At 33.6% G+C, this 20187-nt stretch overlaps 2 protein-coding genes across 3 annotated transcripts in view; one reads left to right on the top strand and one right to left on the bottom strand.

Moving 5' to 3' along the window:
• Positions 1-9937, top strand: part of LOC138323703 (choline O-acetyltransferase-like) — a 78687-nt gene extending 68750 nt beyond the window's left edge. Inside the window, exons 7-14 of the mRNA XM_069268497.1 lie at positions 617-791; positions 1716-2028; positions 2507-2638; positions 2941-3063; positions 4447-4585; positions 5431-5493; positions 5791-5928; positions 7027-9937. Coding sequence (XP_069124598.1) covers positions 617-791; positions 1716-2028; positions 2507-2638; positions 2941-3063; positions 4447-4585; positions 5431-5493; positions 5791-5928; positions 7027-7395 — 1452 coding nt within the window. The 3' untranslated portion in view covers positions 7396-9937. The remainder of the gene's footprint in view (positions 1-616; positions 792-1715; positions 2029-2506; positions 2639-2940; positions 3064-4446; positions 4586-5430; positions 5494-5790; positions 5929-7026) is intronic.
• A 1830-nt stretch (positions 9938-11767) lies between these two features.
• LOC138323702 (uncharacterized) lies at positions 11768-18874 on the bottom strand. 2 transcript variants are annotated; one of them, XM_069268496.1, is made up of 6 exons: positions 18654-18874; positions 15641-15751; positions 13810-13891; positions 13313-13477; positions 12415-12550; positions 11768-11825 (listed from the first exon to the last, which is right to left on the bottom strand). In XM_069268496.1, exons 1-5 carry the CDS (start codon positions 18798-18800, stop codon positions 12462-12464), a joined length of 594 nt encoding a protein of 197 aa, XP_069124597.1. In that variant the 5' UTR covers positions 18801-18874; the 3' UTR covers positions 11768-11825; positions 12415-12461. The 2 variants fall into 2 exon arrangements, with proteins under 2 accessions (XP_069124597.1, XP_069124596.1); XM_069268495.1 differs by having other exon boundaries at positions 11768-12550; positions 18654-18873.
• Positions 18875-20187: the final 1313 nt, after the last annotated feature.

The following is a 20187-nucleotide window of genomic DNA, read 5'->3' as shown; positions in this document are numbered from 1 at the left end:
ATTTATTCTGATAATTACAAATTCGCAGCCTTTTCCCGAAGGCTAGGACTTGCAATCACCGGCTAATGAGAAGGGTTAAGGTTTTTCTCAGCCGGAATGTAACTGTCTGATCCGCAATGATAGGGAGCTGTATGTGTCCCAATCCACTGTTTTCACCATTAAAATCGCATGCTTGGTTTAACACATGAATATATCTAAAGGTTCTGGGGTTTTGAAAATAAATCCAACATGAATAAAAAACCAATGATTTAAAAAAAAATTAAGAACATTAATGAGAGCTTGTTAATGAATGCTGAAATATGATCTGTTAAAATAAGAAGTGCAAGGGTAAATTCCTACATTGGCATGTTGAATTGCTTCACTTGTATAATTTCAGTTTAGACAATTTTCTCCACTAATCTTGTACAATTTCTATTAAAAACAATGTTAACTCCCCTTGTACAATTTCGTTTAATAAGTTAGTAGCATAATATTATTTATAAATCATTACTTTGCTATGAAAGCGTGAAATGATTGTAATATTGATTCTATTGCCCAATATTCATTGAAGGTAAGATAGGTAGGAAGCTAAAATATTCTGAAATGATAAAAAGATACATTACTTTACGTTTTTCAGTTTTTCGTCTTGGATGTCGTCATCAACTTCACTCGTCTGAGCGAGGATGACCTACTTACACAATTAGACCGTATATACAAGATGGCGGAGGAAGTAACCGACGCAGAGCCTGTCGGGATACTAACGGCAGCCTACAGGGATAAATGGGGAGACGCAAGAATAAAGCTCATGCAAGGTATCCATACTTAAAGGGACAATTCAGAGAGGCTAATTCTGATACAAAACCACGAAGCAAAATAAATGTATTGTTTTACATTCCTTAAGGAACATATAACAAGATTTATTGACAAATTCACGAAATTGTTAAGTATTTTGATTGAAACCGTTGAAATTCCAAATCGTTGATCAATACGTTAAGCACGTACAACAGGTACGCTGTACCCATACCCAAGCCATAGTTTCGCATGTTAAACAAATGCAATACATAACCACTGTAGAGTTGATGAAACTATTTTCAGAAAAGAACATGCACCTATTAAGGTTAACACGATACTGTAAGAGCGATTTGAGTAGTTCTAGACTAAAATGTCACTACTACACTGGCAACAGTCAGGGCTCGACATACAAGACATCCAACTACAATGTGTAAAGGCGGATAGTAAGCGAGTTTGAACATTTCAAATACAGTTCACTACATTTGGCTTTTCTGGCATATCACAGTGAAATCAATTAATCTAATTTCCATCAGAACTGGTTTGTTTCCGACATATGTGCATATTTTAATGTACTCTTAAAGTGAGTTGTCCCTTCAATGGTTTTGATCTGATCTAGACCTTGATCAGTTTTCTTATTTGTATTGGATAGATTATGATAGATTTATTTTATTACACGTACGAATGCAATGCAAATAAGATAACTAATCAAAGTCTAGATCAGATAAGATGTGGATTGGTTGTAAAGGTTTTGTTTGAAGACTTCGTTGTTTTGAGGACGTCGTGTAATTAAATGTTTGTCCTGCTAAACAGTCATTAATTAATGGAGAACCAGTGTGGTTTGGTCGTAACCTTTTTTGCAAAATCCTTGAAATATAATGATAAATTTTGTGTCTTATTACATACTCTTAAGTGCATGTTAACCGATGGTTGATCTTTCTCTTCAGACTCTACAAATCGGGATTCCCTGGACGCCATAGAGAGGAGCATATTTATATTGTGTTTGGACAGCTCTATTCCCATATCTTTCAATCATCAGAATAGTATAGACGAAACGAACCTAAACATCCGGGACGAAGTGTCCCTGCTGTACCAGATGCTCCATGGCTTTGGTACACAACAGAATGGGGCCAATCGCTGGTACGATAAAACTATGCAATTCATCATTTCTCAAGATGGCGCCTGTGGACTATGTTACGAGCATTCCCCATCAGAGGGTATCGCTGTTGTTCAGTTAATAGAACACCTATTACGATATATGTAAGTAGTTACACTGCCATTTATTCTGATTCTAATTTCGATAGTCAAGGTAAACGTCGTTTAAAGTGATTCTTTTATTGTTATTAACAATAAAGATGTCTAACAAAAGAACGAATATTTGATATAGGTACTGGTAGAAAACGAAAGTACATACTGACTCAACTGAACAACGAACTTGTTTGATGACTAACTCATTACATCGTCACGTGATAGAAGTACAATTTATACATTGGAACTCTCCTTGAAATCAGTTTCTTGTTATCAAACGTTACATGTAGACTGTTGATTTTAAATATTCTAATTTCTTTAAATGTTAACTTTAAGGAATAATGTAACTTTATAATCTCCAAAGGAAAACATTAAAAAAGGTATGATGACAATCTTAAGGTAAAGAACTTTCTCTAACTCTGTAAGGTTTCTTATGTAAAATTTTAAGTTAAGAAATCCCTAAAATTTAGTTTTTAATATTGTGAAATAGGGAGGAGGTCCGTGTACAAAAGCTGACACGGATGCAGTCTATATGTGAGATCCCTTACCCTCGTAAACTGAACTGGAAAGTATCCGATGAAGTCCATACGCGGATGGAGGAAGCATCGGTCCATATCAACAGGTATGCAAGAGACCGTAACGGTCACGGATCACTAAACTAGTTCTACTCATTTATTTATTGTTGTGTTTTTGGACGAAAAGTATATTGATATAGCATTTTTAACTCTCTTCTTATGGAATATACATGTATTGTTATCATGTAAATTATTGCATATAGATGCCAGTGCTCTGCATAATATCTTCATAATGCGCACTAGCGCAATATTGATTTATTGAAGTTAATTTAAATATTGTTTTATATATTTGATAATTATCTTAAATATTTAAATAGTTCCTTTGTTTAATGTTTATTTACTGTTGCAGACTCATCGATGATTTGGATCTTTTTGTCCTCCGATTTGAGAAGTTTGGAAGGGAATTTCCCAAATCACAGAATATGAGTCCTGATTCCTTCATACAATTGGCACTTCAACTAACCTACTATAAGTATGTTTTTTTCAAGGGCATGATTTTACTATGATTTTAAGATTATTTTCTTAACAGTTTTATCGCAAATAAATCATTAACAGTTTGGTATCCGACTCATCAGACAATGCAATCAGCAATCACTTCTCAAATTAAAGAATTTAATCCGTAAGTTCCATAATTTCGATTCCTCATGGTAGATACGTACGCTTATACGTTAATTTGTTGATTTTGCCATTCGCTGGGCGGAAAAAGAGAGGTATTTCGAAATGTATGGGGTTACCTGCTACATGTAGGATACCCAATCAATCAACCCACAAATCTAACCTACTAATTATTGTTTTTAGTACATAACGCATAGACTATATAATATGTTAGACGACTTGTCAATCCTTACGCCAATTGAATGACATATTATACCGATGAAATATTCAGACACTTGAAGAAAAATCATAATAGACCTAGAGATAATGCTATTATGGTATGATTTTCTATCTCCGTCGAAGGAAATTGGAAATGCATCAACATAGATTCCTGTCTGAAAGTTTCAAGAAATACATCCTCACCATTACTTTGTTCTCCTTTCCAGCAGGCGATAGCATAACTCATGCTAAAAACAATACAGAGAAATGATATATATACCATAAATGAAACTTGATGAAAACATCCTATAGAAGGTATCGAATAGCTCAAAAAATTACACAAACATCTTCTGTTGCACATTTTGTTTGAAGGGGGGATTATTTTTCGAAGATTCGGTGTCCATGTTCATTACTTTCGTCGATTAGATTCAGTGCATCTTTTAATAAAACACTGAATACACATTGACACACAATTTAGCGATTAAGGATATATAGGCATCTCCTCAACATTAGCCATGTGGTGTTATTTCATGATGAGTCCAGGACATTAGGAACATACAGATTACACTTCTGAAATAGCACTTACTTTGACAGTTTATTTAATACCAAGTTTCATAAAGATTTCCATAGACGTTTCATGACCCTTTCGATCCTAATGCCTGCTTGTTGCTAGGCTTTACATACTGTTCCGCCCTTCGTCTGCAGAGACACATAAGCACTGCAAGATTTCCCGACTTCTAAACAACGCGGATTATATTTTGATTCCCCTGATATCAATGATTGTACATAAAATTTCCTGGCATTTGTCATAAGAACCTAGCACATGACTTTAAGTCTTTGTAGTTTCATATTTTGGCCACCAGATTTTGAAAATAATAAAAATAAACATCGTAAAGAGGGGCGTACAGACTTTTTTCTTATTTATTTTAAAGATGTGTAATATATCTCTCTACATGATGATGGAGTTACACTTCCAATTGTGAATTAAGTAGGTGTTTAACATTGATAAATAGTTCATTCGTGTTTGTTCCTTCATCTACAGAGTCCACCATCGTCTAGTGTCTACCTACGAGAGTGCCTCCACGCGGAGGTTTAGACTGGGGAGGGTCGATAACATTCGCGCTAATTCACCTCAGGCGTTGGACTGGGTGAAAGCTATGGTTGGGGAAATAGAAGTTCCGGTAAGTTGTTATATTATATATACTCTGATTGGCTAATTCATGGTCACGTGGGGTTCGATATATCAACTCGGTGTATTCCTTTTGTGATGTCATTACCCAACAATGTGTTCTTCATGGTGACGTCACATTGACGTCGTTCTTCTTATAATGAACATATACATTAGATTATTCTTTGTAGAATCTAAAATAATGCCCTAGGTTGTATTTAATTCTACAAAGCCGGTATAACACAATATGGATCTCCAAAAAAGGTTCATTATTCACAAATATCGTTCTTTGATATTCTGTCCACATTTTTGACATACACAGTCAAACATGTCTATAACGACCACCCAAGAAACCAAGAGAAATTATTTTTAAGGTCGCAAGTGGTATTCATACACAGGTCAAATTGTGTTGAATGACAATTTAGGACGCTGAAAAGTGGTCTTATTAAGCAGGTTGTTTTCATATTAAAACAAAACACCAGTATGTCTTCTTATATTTAGTTTCTTTGTATTATTTCTATAGAACAAATTATGAAAATAAGTATACTGCTTTCTATATTTATTCAAAGTCAACTGAACAGATCAAGAAATAGAATAACAAATTAATTATAAGTAATCAAAAATAATAATCCTTTATGATATTTGAAAAGCATTGTAATTATGAGACGCAATATGTAAAACGGGAAACACAAAACATGCAGAAATAAAATTGTATAAACAAAGCTCAATAAAAGTTTAAAGGTATAAATATATGTTTTTGTCACGACATCCATCAACTCCACCAATTCCTACAGTATGACTAAACATTTCCCCACGTATGTATTTCTTATATAAGAAAACAATACTCCATTGTTATAGGATTCCGAGATAATAAGATTGTTGAGAAAGGCTATGGAATGGCAAACAGATATCATGACACAGGTAAGCGCTTTGTATATAATATTATATAATACATGTAAATGTTCCATTTGAAAACCAACAGTTGAACTTAATTTAAACTTAAACCACAAAGAACTTTTAAAAGAAAAAAATATGATACCAGGAAAAAATAATCTATGAAAAATCGGTTTACCAATTGAATCTTCGTCATCCTTTTGTGAAATTTGGGCTATTCTTGTACATTTGTCACCCAACTAAAATACTTTTATCCTTCGATAAAGGTTATTCTTGGATTTCTGTCTGGCTCGTATTTAATGGTTTTCTTTTCTCGTCATTTAGACGATTCTCGGCCATGGGGTAGACATCCATCTGCTCGGCCTAAAGGAGATAGCACAAGAGACTGGTAGGATCGTTCCTACGGTCCTTAAGGATGAGACATTCCAAATATCAAACCACTTCTCACTGTCTACCAGTCAGGTAAGTTTCAGGAAAAAAGAGAGGTCGTCGTTTATTTTCTGTAAAACTCCCCTTGAACGTGACATTGTTATCTTTACATGTTAAGTAGTATCTTGATTTTGTATCTCTTTTTCTATATATATATTTTTATTTTTTTTATTTTTTTTTTTTTTTTTTTTTTGTTGAACGACGCCGTTTAAGTGAAACTTCAAGTTATCAAAATGGATTTTTTACTATTTTTAGTATCCTATGAAGCTAGATGTTAACATTGCGGTGGACATCAATTTCCCTAATGTATTTTCGCTGTTCTACTACTATAACGTTTTAACGTGGTTTTGTCCAAATAAACGGGTCTGCTTTTTAAGCCACCTCTCCAACACTAAAACATTCCCTTCGATATCGATCGTCACCAAAATGAGGCTAAATAATCTATTTCAATGACATTTGAGTGCCTTCGTAATTATCAAACAATATTTCCAATCTCAAGTTAAACATCTTTTTGCGTAATAGCGGTAAAAGATTTGTGGAGATATTATCAAGCGAAATTCCCATCGTTTAAAACTCCGACAACAAATGCATTTCCTTCCCGTTTCTATAATTGTACATAAATTATTATGAAAGTGTTTTAATTCCTCACATCGGAAACGCCGATGATCTGAGACAAGTGCAAGCCACTCTGTCGAGCTCGGTGGTACATTGCGTGAATTATCGCTATCAATTTAACAACTGAATGAATGGAACACTTTAGTTGGAGTTGGTTTAAGTGCAAATAATAAAAGAATATTGTGATTATAATCATTAAGCATGGTTTTTGAGGGCTATGTTTTCGTTCAAATTCATAAATTTTGTTAAGCATTAAGCAATTGTAACGAAAAAAAGGCAGCAGGATGACATTATTTTTAGGAGCATAATTGGTTAAGGGCGTCTGATGAACGAGTTTGTCAGATATTTGTGTAATAAGTAAATTAAATCACAGTAAAATTACACTAACTACATACCTATATCCTTGTTGTAAGACTTTAATTCAAATGTTTTAAATATAATGCAGTCAATTGGTTGATTTTGCGTGCATGGAGTGAATCAGATTTGGCAAAACACTATGTTTTTTCATGGTTTAAGGTTCCGACGACAATGGACGCCATGATGTGCTACGGTCCAGTGGTTCCAGACGGTTACGGTGTGTGTTACAATCCACATCCGGGTAACATTGTAGTGTGTGTGACGTCATTTAAAAGTAGCAGTGAAACGAGTTCAGACTATTTTGCCTACACATTGGAAAGTAGTTTTCTTCAAATGCACGAACTACTGGTGAAGGTTACGGAGGAAACGGCCTTGACCTGTACAAGGAGCAACAGTATTGAACGGCGTAACGGAGAACTGAAACGGTCAGACAGCAAAAACGGAAGTCCAAGAAGATCGAAACTTGTCCGACAAAAACATGCGCAAAACACCCAACAAGACACCCCACAGAACGGCTCTAGCAATTAACATATTTGTATTATGAACGTTTTTTTTTAGAAATTTGATTTTACCGCACAACTATAATTTTGTTTGGGAATTAGAGGGTATTCTAGTTTTAAACTTGTAGCTAACTGGGACATTTGGGTAAAGATTTATAGATTTTAAAAAAGTTTTTTGACAATTAAGAATATATTGTTTATAGAGGAAGACAGCAATTGGCGTAATTAAAAAAGTGCATTGGAAATGTATCTTATAATCAAACACCAAACAGACCTTATAACTGACCAGGATTTCAAAATATTATCATTAATGATATACAAAATACTTGTTGATCACCAACTGAAATAATGTAAAGATTAGTGGTATTGGACTCTTAACTTATATCAGAAACATATATACATAGAAATTGGAAACTCCTTCTTTGTCTTTGTTGATAGGCAGAGGGACCTCCGGTTTATAGGCATTTTCCCTTGGCTAACTACTTTTGAGTGTAATCGACTAAACATGATATGTTTACATCGATATAAAGTTTAAACATAATATCATAATTTGATATTATCAGTTTTTCCGATTAACATGTTTTAATATGTTTTTGAAAGCAAGGAAATCAGAAATTTTACTCTTTTTTTTTCTTTTTCAAAATCAAACATTCAAAACCGGCATTTCATTTTGTTTCATTAGTATATAAAATAAACTAATATTCTTTCTTTTCAAAATCGTACGCAAACTAACTGAAAATTACTAAACTTTTATTACATATTAAATTTTACTTCCTGCATTTAACTTTTAAGGAGTATATCTAAAACAAACAAAAACAAAAACTAGGCACATAAAGAAGTACATCTGTCGATTGTCAAAATGGCGGCGTTGTCAATCTCTCCAATATATGTTTTAGCTTATATCTACACAAACCTTGAGAACAACGAACGCAACGATATTCATTCAAACCTCCTAATTTTACTAGCTTGATGCTAACATGTCAGCAAATCGATGTTGTAATTTATCTAATACAATTAATAAATGTTTCATCATTGACAGGGGATATTACATTATGATTGTGTCCTAAATAAAGTTTTGGTGCTATGAAGACATTACCACACTTTAGATAAAACAACAAAGGTAACACTGAGTCGAGATCACGTTTTAACAAATTCCTCTTTGCATAGCATATGCTTCCAAACTTATATGTGTTATTTCGACAAAGACAACAGCCCAAGTAATGCGGATGAATAACCTGCTTATATCGCAAAGAACAAAGAACATTAGGTCATACATAAAGGGCTTATAAGCGTGAGTTACGACTTTCATCGATGGTTGCATAAATATTCAATAATTTTAATTGCTTTGACATTGTTCTATTTTTATGTCTACAAAGGTAGAAATTCGTGTGGGGGAAAAGAGATGGGATATTCGGGTGTATGAGGAAGGCTAGAAAGATATCCCATGTAGCATGTGATCCTCAAATTCCAGAAGTGTAGCAGATTGGCAGACGTATTTGATCGTGACTCTAATTCCTATCTAGACGTTCATGATACACCACATAATATTTATATCTATACTTAAAGAGTCATCAAATATCAAAACCAATCAATTTTTTTTACCAAAGAATGCATAGAGAAGTTGTCACGTAAAAGTTACCATAAGTAGTTTTAGTAGGATGTGTAGACTATTTACTTGTTGATTCTGCAAAGATACCGGCCTTTACATAAAATATTGTATTGATTCGTAGCTGACTGTTTTTTTTCTTCTTTTTTTATACGATTTCATTTGTTGTTATTCTTACTGCGTTGATGTTTTACAGATATCCATAGACTAGCGTGTGGTTATCATCTATGACAGTATATGTCTTCAATGTACTTCATAAATGGTGATTCGTTTTGTAGCAATGATCGCAATGTAATTGTGAACTGATGTTTAATTAGAATTGAATCGTTAAAATAGTTAATACACTGTAGTATGTACGAGTGTCTATGATCTTCAAATCTAGATACCATAGCGTGGTCTATGACATTATTTTTCAAACTTAGCAATCAAAGTGCACACATGTTTGAAAAGCATCATTATAGCAATATTTATATTAAGCTAAAATAGCTTTACTACATTAATATATATATATATATATAGAAGACATGTCGACCTGGTTTTATACATTTGTGTATGCCCTCCAAAGTAGAAATAATTGTGTTCAGTAATTACGTACTTATGGTATGGTGTGTGTAGGGATTTTAATAACATGATGCTTTAAATACGTTGAATGCTAGTTTGTGTTAGTCAAGAGGAATCGTTTAGTTTGAGACTGCATTTGTGCAGCTGGATACGGTGAATGTGAATTAGGCAGGTGTTATGGACAATACAGGAACATGGACAGGTTTCCAGAGACAAGGACACACCGGAGACTGGGGGGAAAAATGTGTGTTTAATTTCATACTCGCAAATGTGATATTAATGGAGCAAACAACCCTCGTATCTGTTGTCAACTGAATTTTATATGTAGTTATATTTGTGTTGAAAACGTTAGATTTATATTGGGTTATTTGTTGAAATAATAAACTTAGCAATATACATTGTACTTGTTGTTTTTTTTTTTTATTTTTTCTCCTTTTTTCCATTTTAACTTATCAAGTGCAAACTATCTTCATTTATTTCCTTTTAAAAACAAACAATATCTGTCTCTTAACAGGAGGGCTGATATCGTATTAAAAACTATGAAAAATACTAAATGATGAGAAAACCCTTAACATGCAAAATCGAAAGGTTGAGATAGATGAAACTACTTCCTTGTGTGTCTTGAGTTAGTCTCAATGCGTTTTCTTATAAACACGCTATATCTTGACGTACACATTGACATGGAAGCTAAACATTCTCCAAACTCCGACTCAGTTAATTTTAATGTAAACGCATGGCTATATTTGCAAAGATAGACAAATAGGCAGAATATTTGTCTGTCACAATATTTAAATGATATTCAGCTACTGGCGACAGCCTGCTTCCAAAACCACATGAAACATATCTGATGTCACTATATCATTGTATGAAATTGTGAAATCGGTAATAGACTGTCTTAAAGCCCTTAACAGCTAGGTATTTCTTGAGAATTTTGTATTATTTTGTTTTACGACCAAAACAGCCAGGACAATTTAAAATGAATGAAGGCTGGAGTACTCCTAAGAAAACCTTCGACCAACAGTTCTTCTGATAAGCACTCAACATTGGGTTGAAACTAGCTGTGGGTGAGAGTATTATGTCGGGACACTGTAATCATTCATAAAACGCTGCTCATGGAAAGCTATATAGCCAAATTAAATTTGAAATCTAATAAGTCTAACTTCTTAGAATAAAAACATAGAATGCAGTTAGACTCGATTGGTGTAGTGGTTAAGCCATTCGCCTTTCACTGAGTCGACATGGGTTCGATCCCCGGTATGAACGTGACAAATGCAAGAAAAAAAGTACTCCAGTTTCCTCCCAGACCCGCGCGTCATCGAAAGTTATATAGCTTGTTCCGTTATTGATGTCAAATTAAGTATATATGCAGTTGTGCAATAAATCCCAGAAGTATATTGTTAGCAGATGGGTATACTTCAAAACAAGTATATTGTAACTGTTTTATTATATAATATAATATTTCAAAATTACAACTAGAGCTCATTTAGGACCCAAAGGGAAGTAACTGTGATAAACACACGATAAATGATCCTATTAAAAAGTTCATAACTTCTGTATAACATCGAATAGCAGGTGCATAAAACCATGATAAAATATAGAATTCAGCAAAACCAATTTCTAAAACTTTTGGTTGATTTTTCAACATTATCGATTACAAGAAACAGTAAAATTATCCAAACTGGAATGTATCACACAGAATTGTTAAAAATAAAACCGAAATCTAAGACATGATAGTCGAACCTAAAACAGGTCGCATCTAAGTAAATACATGTACAGTACTATATTTTAGATAGCGAGTTATTTTTTTAATGACATATATATTCTATATTTCAATATGTTTTTTGGCTAATCTAATTTTGCTGAACCTGAAAAAAATGTGAGGACTGGCGGTCAACTATTCATGCATTAAACTAAAATATTGGCACAATTTTTACATTAATGTTTGTTATGTTTATCTTATTTTACCATTTTTGAGCTAACGATTTACCCTATATACCATATTATTAAGATGTATCGTTAGGAGTACCTATGCGTATTGATTTATATCCATTTAACTTAATCTATTGTTTTTAAAGTCTGTTTGATTTATTTGATATACGCATTAAGTCGCTTGAAATCATACATCATAACATATGATCGGTTCGTCTAAGCATTTCAGTGTCTTGTTTCAATCCTAAAGCATTAGTTCAGTGAAAAATGAAAAAAATATATAAAAATTAAAAATAATACAAAATTATTGACTTTGTATTCAATTTTATTTCAATAATTGCATACCATACTCTTGTAATTACCTGAAAAGAAAGAACATATTAAATTAATGTCCCATATTTAAATGCCACACTAACCTTATTAAAATGTTCAATCGTATTTCATTGAACATTTAACAACACTTCCATTACTTTCAAGGTAGTTTAATTTGTGTGTGATCTAAAACCTATCCCTTGTATAAATAGGTATATTGAAGTGAATAGGTGTGCAAATGTTAGGTAAACAGGCTAAAACAAAACTCTATTGACACATATAGTGGGGGGTTCACACCCACAAGTAAACACAAAAAACTAATTGTGTGGGTTTTTTTTCTTATTATTTTTCTTATCTTTTTTTTTTTTTTTTTTTTTTTTTTTTTTTTTTTTTTTTTGTGGGGTCTTATTATACAAAGAGGAAGAAGGCACACAGACACATACACCCACTCATGTAAATACACTTATGCCAAACAGACATGCAAAATAAAGTTACGACTAGGTGAAAACCACAAGAATATTATATGAAGGTACGATAAACCTATACAATTTTCAAACACAGCATAACGCGAACATCCATTTATTTCGGACAAATTAGCGAAAACTTGATTTTGAGAATATTTGAGAAACATGAACTTACTCTCAAAAATGGAGATAAATTACAGTAGTGGGGATAATATTGCTATTCTATGGGTGGCAATTGGCAGGTAATGTAAGAAGTTCCGGCTTGACACCGTGTTGGAATTTTGTGTAGGTCCAAATAGATTGTGAAGGATCTACAACAGAAAACAAATCATATGGATGATGCTCCACCGGCGAAAGAGAATAAACAATACTCATCATCTGAACAGTTATTGGTGTTTAATCGTGTCTATATGTGTCTAATTAATTAATTTTGATTCTGGTCCATGTGCATGTGCAATCAGTACTTCATTCTATATTGGACATACAGTGTAGTGCCATAGATTTTTTTTTCGAGATCCAAGTATTTTTATCTTGAAGTAAAATTAAAAGCTCAAACTTTTCAATGATGGTAATGGTATAAAGTAAGTAACTTTTGTAACTGAAGAAAATATTATTTGTCCGCTCCTGCTTTTGATACAGAAAACAAAATAGATAAAAACTACCATTTGTCAGCGGTGGAGCATCTTTAATATGATACCTTTGAACGTCCCAATAAGAATATGTACTGTCCCGAATTATTGATAACACAGTGCTAATAATGGATGCATATGCTAAAAACAAATTATTTTTCAAAGCAAATTATATTGTCAAAGTAAAATTGCTGTGTGATTTTGCGACACGAATTTTGGTCCTATTCTTATTGCAAATTGTACTGAACATATTATCATTATGTATAATAAAATAGTTAGTATAAGCTGCAGCGAGAATAGAACCAGATCGGGTCGCAAATTCATTTAACAATTTTACTTTTACAACATGATTTGCTTTGAACAAACAATGTGTTTGAATTAAAAATTATTTTTTGATTATGTCCCTTTAAACATAAACAAAATTTATTTTTGTTTGATACGTACATTCATTTTCCAAAGCTATGATAATCTGTGTTACTGGTGTACAATCTTCGGTTACATAAAAGGTCATATTAATGTTTCCATTAAGCGTTGTCGACCACGCATCGCTGATGATATTGTGATCTTTGGATCCAAAGTGGTGACGGCCTTCAAAATGGTAACTACTATCTGAAGTAGAGAAAATACACCATTCGTTTGACTTCAGACTGCATTTTAATAAATATCAAAGTTCTGAAAAATCACAGAAAATTATACCTGAATAAAGTATAAACGACAAGATCAGTCTTAGACAATATGGTAGAATCCTCGGTTTTATAACCATACCTTCAACGGATGACAATTTGTGAAATATTTCGACCCTGTTTGACCTTGAGCTTTTGGCTTTAAACCCAGTCACCTCCAATACGTTAATCTAGAAGTGCTTACACATGAGAGTTAACGTTTCGTTATTTAAAAACCTACTCTCTCCATGAAAACAGGAGGGAAGTTAATCTCATTACCAGAAAAACACAACACCGGAGGAACTGTGGCCACATGCATCGGTGAACAGAACCGATCCTTGTTATAAAAGTATGTACGATTCTGAAACATAGAGCAATGAATTGAAAATATAGTTTGTACGTGTATCTACTGTAAAGCTTTTAATTTATGTGAACATTTAAACAGATAATGAGACGATTAATTTTAGCAGTTTATAATTTTCGTGAACAGGCTACAAAAATGTATATGAAGATTCAATATTCTCGTCCTCGGTCGATATATTTTTTTTGTCAATAACTTTTACAGCATACATCGTCATCATCAAAATGCTTTAATTTTGCAATATGACTGCAACTGATATTAAATTTCGATACCAATAATAATTGATATCAGTATAAAATTGTCCGATGACTATGTTACATCGGTACCATTACTATCTACTTAAAAGTATCAACAAGACATAGTTTTTTAAGTGCAAATATTTGAAGAGTATTTATTTCGCTGTACTCGTCGAAACTGGTTACGTCTACACAACGAATAACTTCTAATCTCGCTTATACTCTATTTGCATATTATAGTAAAGTTGTTTAATGGCTTTTTAGTCAATAGTCAAAACTTTCCCCGAGGTGTTTGGACCAACCGGATGAACTTTTTTCCACGAGGCCAGAAACCATGAAATAACTGTTTTGTTGCTTGAACCGCAATCGCAAACTAATGACTTCTTCTTGCGAGAAAGACTTTTGCCAAAAGAAAACCGGTAGTTGGGTCGATCCGCCTGTGTTTATGACGTCAACAATTCAAAATTATCTCGTCAACAATAAAGCGCATGCAAACGTTCCGCACCGGTCAATAGTCAAACTATTGACCGGTTAATAGTATACAGTTGTTTCTTGCCTTTTCAGTCAACAGTAAACATTTTTTCCAGAGGTGTTGGGACTGTTCTATTGCCTGAACTGCAATCTTAAACTTATCAATGAGCTTATCTCATTATCTATTTCGCTGAAAGAATACCGGTATTTAGGTCGATCCGGTGCGCCGTTGTTTATGACGTTAATATACAGTTGTTTCAGTCCTTTTCCGTCAAGAGTCAAACTCTTTCCCGAGATGTTGGTCCCAACACCGAGGGAAAGAATTTTGACTGTTGACTAAAAAACATGACACAACTGTTTTGTTACCTGAACCGCGATCTTAAACTGATCACAGCTTCTGGCGAGAAAGACTTTCGCTGAAAGAATCCAGCGGGCCGGTGTTTATGACGTCAACAATTAATTATGACGTCAACAAAATAAAGCGCATACAAACATTCCGCGCCGGTCAACAGTCAAACTATTGACCAGTCAATAGTGTACAGTTGTTTCATGCCTTTTCAGTCAACTGTCAAAACTCTTTCCCGAGTTGTTGGGACCAACCCGATGAACTGTTTCCCGAGGCCGGAGGCCGAAGGAAACAGTTTATAGGGTACCACCCAACACCGAGGGAAAGAATTTTGACTGTTGACTGAAAAGGCATGAAACAACTGTTTTGTTACCTGAACCGCAATCTTAAACTTATCACTGAGCTTCTTGTAGGAAAAACTTTCGCAGAACGAATACCGGTTATTTGGGTCGATACGGCGCGCCGGTGTTTATGACGTCATCATTTAACTATGACGTCAACAAAATTAAATAGGCGAAATTACTTCATTTACATTTATGTAGAGAGTCAGGTAATAACATTATCAATCCTTGAGTGTAGGTATTGATTGTGAGTCGTATGTTTGCTAGCGTAACGTCATGCTTTTCATAGAAAAGGTAAATTTCTCTCACAAAATAATGATGTCACAACAAAGACGGAAAAGTGTATCAGAATTACCGCTTTGTAGTCATTGAACATAGTCTGCGAGTCCGGCTTGTTATGTACGTATCCATCCCGGTCCATCCTCATCATCATCTTGTCTATGTCAAATGTTATGTGGGAAAAGTACTGAGACATATAGAGAAGACATGGGTATTATATTATAATACAACGTCTACATGTGGGAAACATACTGAAATATATAGAGAATACATGATATTATATTATAATACAACGTTAACATGCGGGAAAGATACTGAAATACATAGAGAATACAAATGTTTCATATAGGGATTGGATTTCGTTTTTATGTTAACCATGCTTGTATGGAGCAATTCCTCTAAGAATATATTCTATGGGGCGCGTTAGCGCCCCATATTGAATATATTCTTAGAGGAATTGCTCCATACAAGCATGGTTAACATAAAAACGAAATCCAATCCCTATATTTACACTCACACGACTTTTTATTTATATTTTATGCAATAAAATCGTCATTTGAAAGTGACGTAATTATTCAATAAAAGTCGGTCAAAAGTGGGAGGAGCTTACTCAATTGAACAGCGAATGATGACGCTGCACGTAAGGTAGAATTATTCATCCGCGACGACAAAAAAGTTCAATATTTTAGTGTAAAATAAACATGACAAACAAAGTAAATTTCAGAGATAATTTTATTTAATCAGATCAGAACTTTAAGTAGGTATTAAATTTTGCAAAAAGTTCATATATAGCGTAATAACATAAAGTATTTGTTCTCGGCCACATGTGTGAACTCGGTGACCGTTATTGTGCAGCGAGGCGAGGCTGACGCACGCTTACACAGTGGAGTTTTCCGAAGTTGTCAAAACACCAGTGTTCAAGTAGCTAAATTTGTTTGAGATTGTCGTCTGACTTGACGATATTACATCCTTCGGAGCCATGTGATTATATAATCTACGCTTATATCCATCGCCATCTAGGCTATAGATGGAACAACTTCACTTGTGTTCGATGGATACAATGTATTTGTGGTGACGCGTAACTGTCAACACGTGGATTACTAGCGGTGCATGTTTTATAATACACATGATTAAATTCTCAAAGAACAAAGACAAGAGGATATGTTTATAACTGACCTCTATCAGGAGGTCTCACGCCCGTCCACCCAAAAGACTAGATCGTATGACGAACACAGACACAGAGGTAATGTTTACATTTGACACCCATCATTTTTAACAAAAATGAAAGCACGTCGCCCCGGTCGGGATATTTTTCCGTTTCTTTATACAATTGTTAATTTAAAAATTGTTTGAATCATATATAAATATAAAACATGTATTTATTGTTTACATTTTTCCAAAATTCTATGAAAAACAACAATATACACGTAATGTTGCATCAAAATGTAAACAAAGCCATGTGTTTGTTTAAAAAAAGTAGTCCTTTTACGTTGCATAGAACATTTTCTTACGCAAGTTCAAAGTTTAATGTTACCATGCAGTTATGGTAAACAAAATCGGCTAGTATTAGCGTATAGTGACCAAGCATAGCAAGTGGGAAACGTACTGAAAACACATAGGGAATACATGGGTTTTATATTAGAATACAACGTTAACATGTGGGATAGGTACTGAAATACTCAGAGAATACATAGGTTTTATATTAGAATACAACGTTAACATGTGGTAAAGGTACTGAAATACATAGAGAATACATAGGTTTTATATTAGAATACAACGTTAACATGTTGGAAAGGTACTGAAATACATAGAGAATACATAGGTTTTATATTAGAATACAACGTTAACATGTGGGATAGGTACTGAAATACATAGATAATACATAGGTTTTATATTAGAATACAACGTTAACATGTGGGAAAGGTACTGAAATACATAGATAATACATAGGTTTTATATTAGAATACAACGTTAACATGTGGGATAGGTACTGAAATACTTAGAGAATACATAGGTTTTATATTAGAATACAACGTTAACATGTGGGATAGGTACTGAAATACTCAGAGAATACATGATATTATATTAGAATACAACGTTAACATGTGGGAAAGGTACTGAAATACAAAGAGAATACATAGGTTTTATATTAGAATACAACGTTAACATGTGGTAAAGGTACTGAAATACAAAGAGAATACATAGGTTTTATATTAGAATACAACGTTAACATGTACTGATATATATGTACATAAAGAAAACATAGGTATTATCTTACAATACAAGGTTTATTTTGGTGCAAAATTTAGAAAAGCAGAGATGACGAGGCTTTGCTGAGTCAGCTTTATCGAGTCATCTTGGCTTTCTGTGTAGAACACCAAAATAAACCTTGTATTCTAATATACTAACCATGTATTATGTTTATCCTGCAACCATTGACTTATAAACGACATCCAAATAGCCGGTTATTTACTTGTATTGGCTTCTAGCAAGACACTTCTATTTTGAGTAAGAAAAAATCACCCACTAAATCAGAATGAACGTGTACTCCTTTTTATAAGGCATACCATGGGAAATGTATTCTAACATTCTAAAACTACAACTTGCGAAATGAGATTGAAAATGATAACGTCGTTAGCATTGGATACGATTGTTTACAATAGGCATTGGGCAAATATATCAACAAAACTTGTGATACTCCTAAAAGGTTTACTGAAATTAAAATCATGCAAAGAAAAAAGTTGGTATTTTTCTCTATTTCCTCGATTACGCAAAACGTCTTTAAAAATAAAATTAAAGAGCGATTACAGGTCGGTAGCATATGGGCTCAGTTTCATGAACATTCCTTAAATTTCCTTTAACTTAAAATTTTCAAAAAAAAGAAAGTGCTCCTAAACTTAAGATTTTCTCTTAACTTCTGTAGTGCTTTCCTATGGAGAATTTTAAGTTAAGGAATTCCTTAAAGTTAAGAAATGTTCATGAAACTGAGCCCTGGGTCACCATACATCTAAAGAAGGCCTAACCACATGGAACCATAATGATCAGATCATTACTAGCCAGATACGGACATAATTATAACCTTTACTTACATCAATTGCTGTAGGACCAGTGGGTAGCTGGACTACACCATTTTCCATCACTGTGGCCGTAAACTGTCTAGGGAGACAACAGTGTTCCGTTACAGGCCCAGATAGGGCCACTTGTACAAAGCATAGTAATAGTCCCACTACTACCATTCTTAGTGCCTTTGTACCGCCAATATGAAAGGCCGTTTAAATGATGTTACACATATGAACAACCAGCCGTGTGTTGAGTTCACATTAGTGATAAGATAGGTTTTGTGCCAACCCAATTTTATAACTTTGGGACCATTTGTCTTTTAACGTATTGCCAAATTATTCCTTATTCCCTTTCACGCTATTTTTAAAGGGACAATTCAGTCTAAGAGAACATTAAAATTTGTACATATATCGGAAAATAACCAGTTCTAATGGGAATTAGACCAGTCGGGTTTTCTGTGATATGCCAGAAAAGCCCATGGTATTGAAATGCGTGTGAAATGTTGAAACTCGCTCGCTGTCCGCCATTACACATTGTGGTCGAACATCTTGTATGCCGAACCTGTCCCTTGCTCGTAGAGAAATGCTACTTTTGTCTAAAACTGCTCAAATCGCTCTGACAGTAGTGTTTTTACCTTATTAGGTGAATTTTCTTGCCTAGAAAATCATTTTTATCACCTCCACAGTGGTTATGTAGTTCATTTGTTTAACGTGCGTGACTTTGGCTCGGATATCGGTACAGCGTACATGTTGTACCTGCTTAATCGTATTGATCAACGATTTGTATTTACAACGGTATCAATTAAAATACTAAATAATGACATGGAATTTGTCAATATTTTATCTTATATGTTTCATAAGGAATGTAGAACGATACATTTATGCCATATTTTGCTTCTTGATTATGTAAAAGAATTACCCTGAGTGAATTGTCCCTTTAAGACAGAGAGAATTTTTTTTTTTTTTTTTTTTTTTTTTATGGAATTTTCCATTCAATCTTATCGCTTGCAATTCCATTCGTTCGTCATGATCAAACTACATAAACATGTTATGTAACAAATGTAGAAAAATAACGATTTACGTCCCTGGCTTTTTTTTTTCAAAATGTATTCAACGAAACATGTCGTTGTTTATTGGCACACTGTTTAGATATTGAGATAACAATTTTAGACATGACGAACCTTTAGACTTTCAATATGATTTGTTGTTAAAAAATTGTAAGATTGAGTATAGTCATTCAATTATGATTTAATATAAATGCTACACTCAATCCCATTGGTTAGAAGTTTTGAGGTTATTTTTGCATGGCCTGAAATAATTGTACATAGAGCATTATGGCGTTGCACACAAAAAAAAAAAATTCGCCTGATATTGTAAACTAAAATCGGAGAGTAATTGGCGAAACTATAGTTCTGGTTAAGATATTAAAACTTCCTTTTTTTTAATTAAAAATAAGTAAAAACACTAGTATCAATGCCTAATTAGTACCTCACAATATATATCGTCAATAAAAGTCTTCTGCCAGTCCAGACAACTAGTGTTTTACCTTTGCTTTTATGTACTC

This window comes from Argopecten irradians, chromosome 5, assembly GCF_041381155.1.
Source record: "Argopecten irradians isolate NY chromosome 5, Ai_NY, whole genome shotgun sequence".
In the NCBI taxonomy this organism is placed as follows: Eukaryota; Metazoa; Mollusca; class Bivalvia; order Pectinida; family Pectinidae; genus Argopecten; species Argopecten irradians.
The sequence above is the reverse complement of the archived record's forward strand: the minus strand, read 5'-3'. Positions and strand labels throughout refer to the sequence as shown.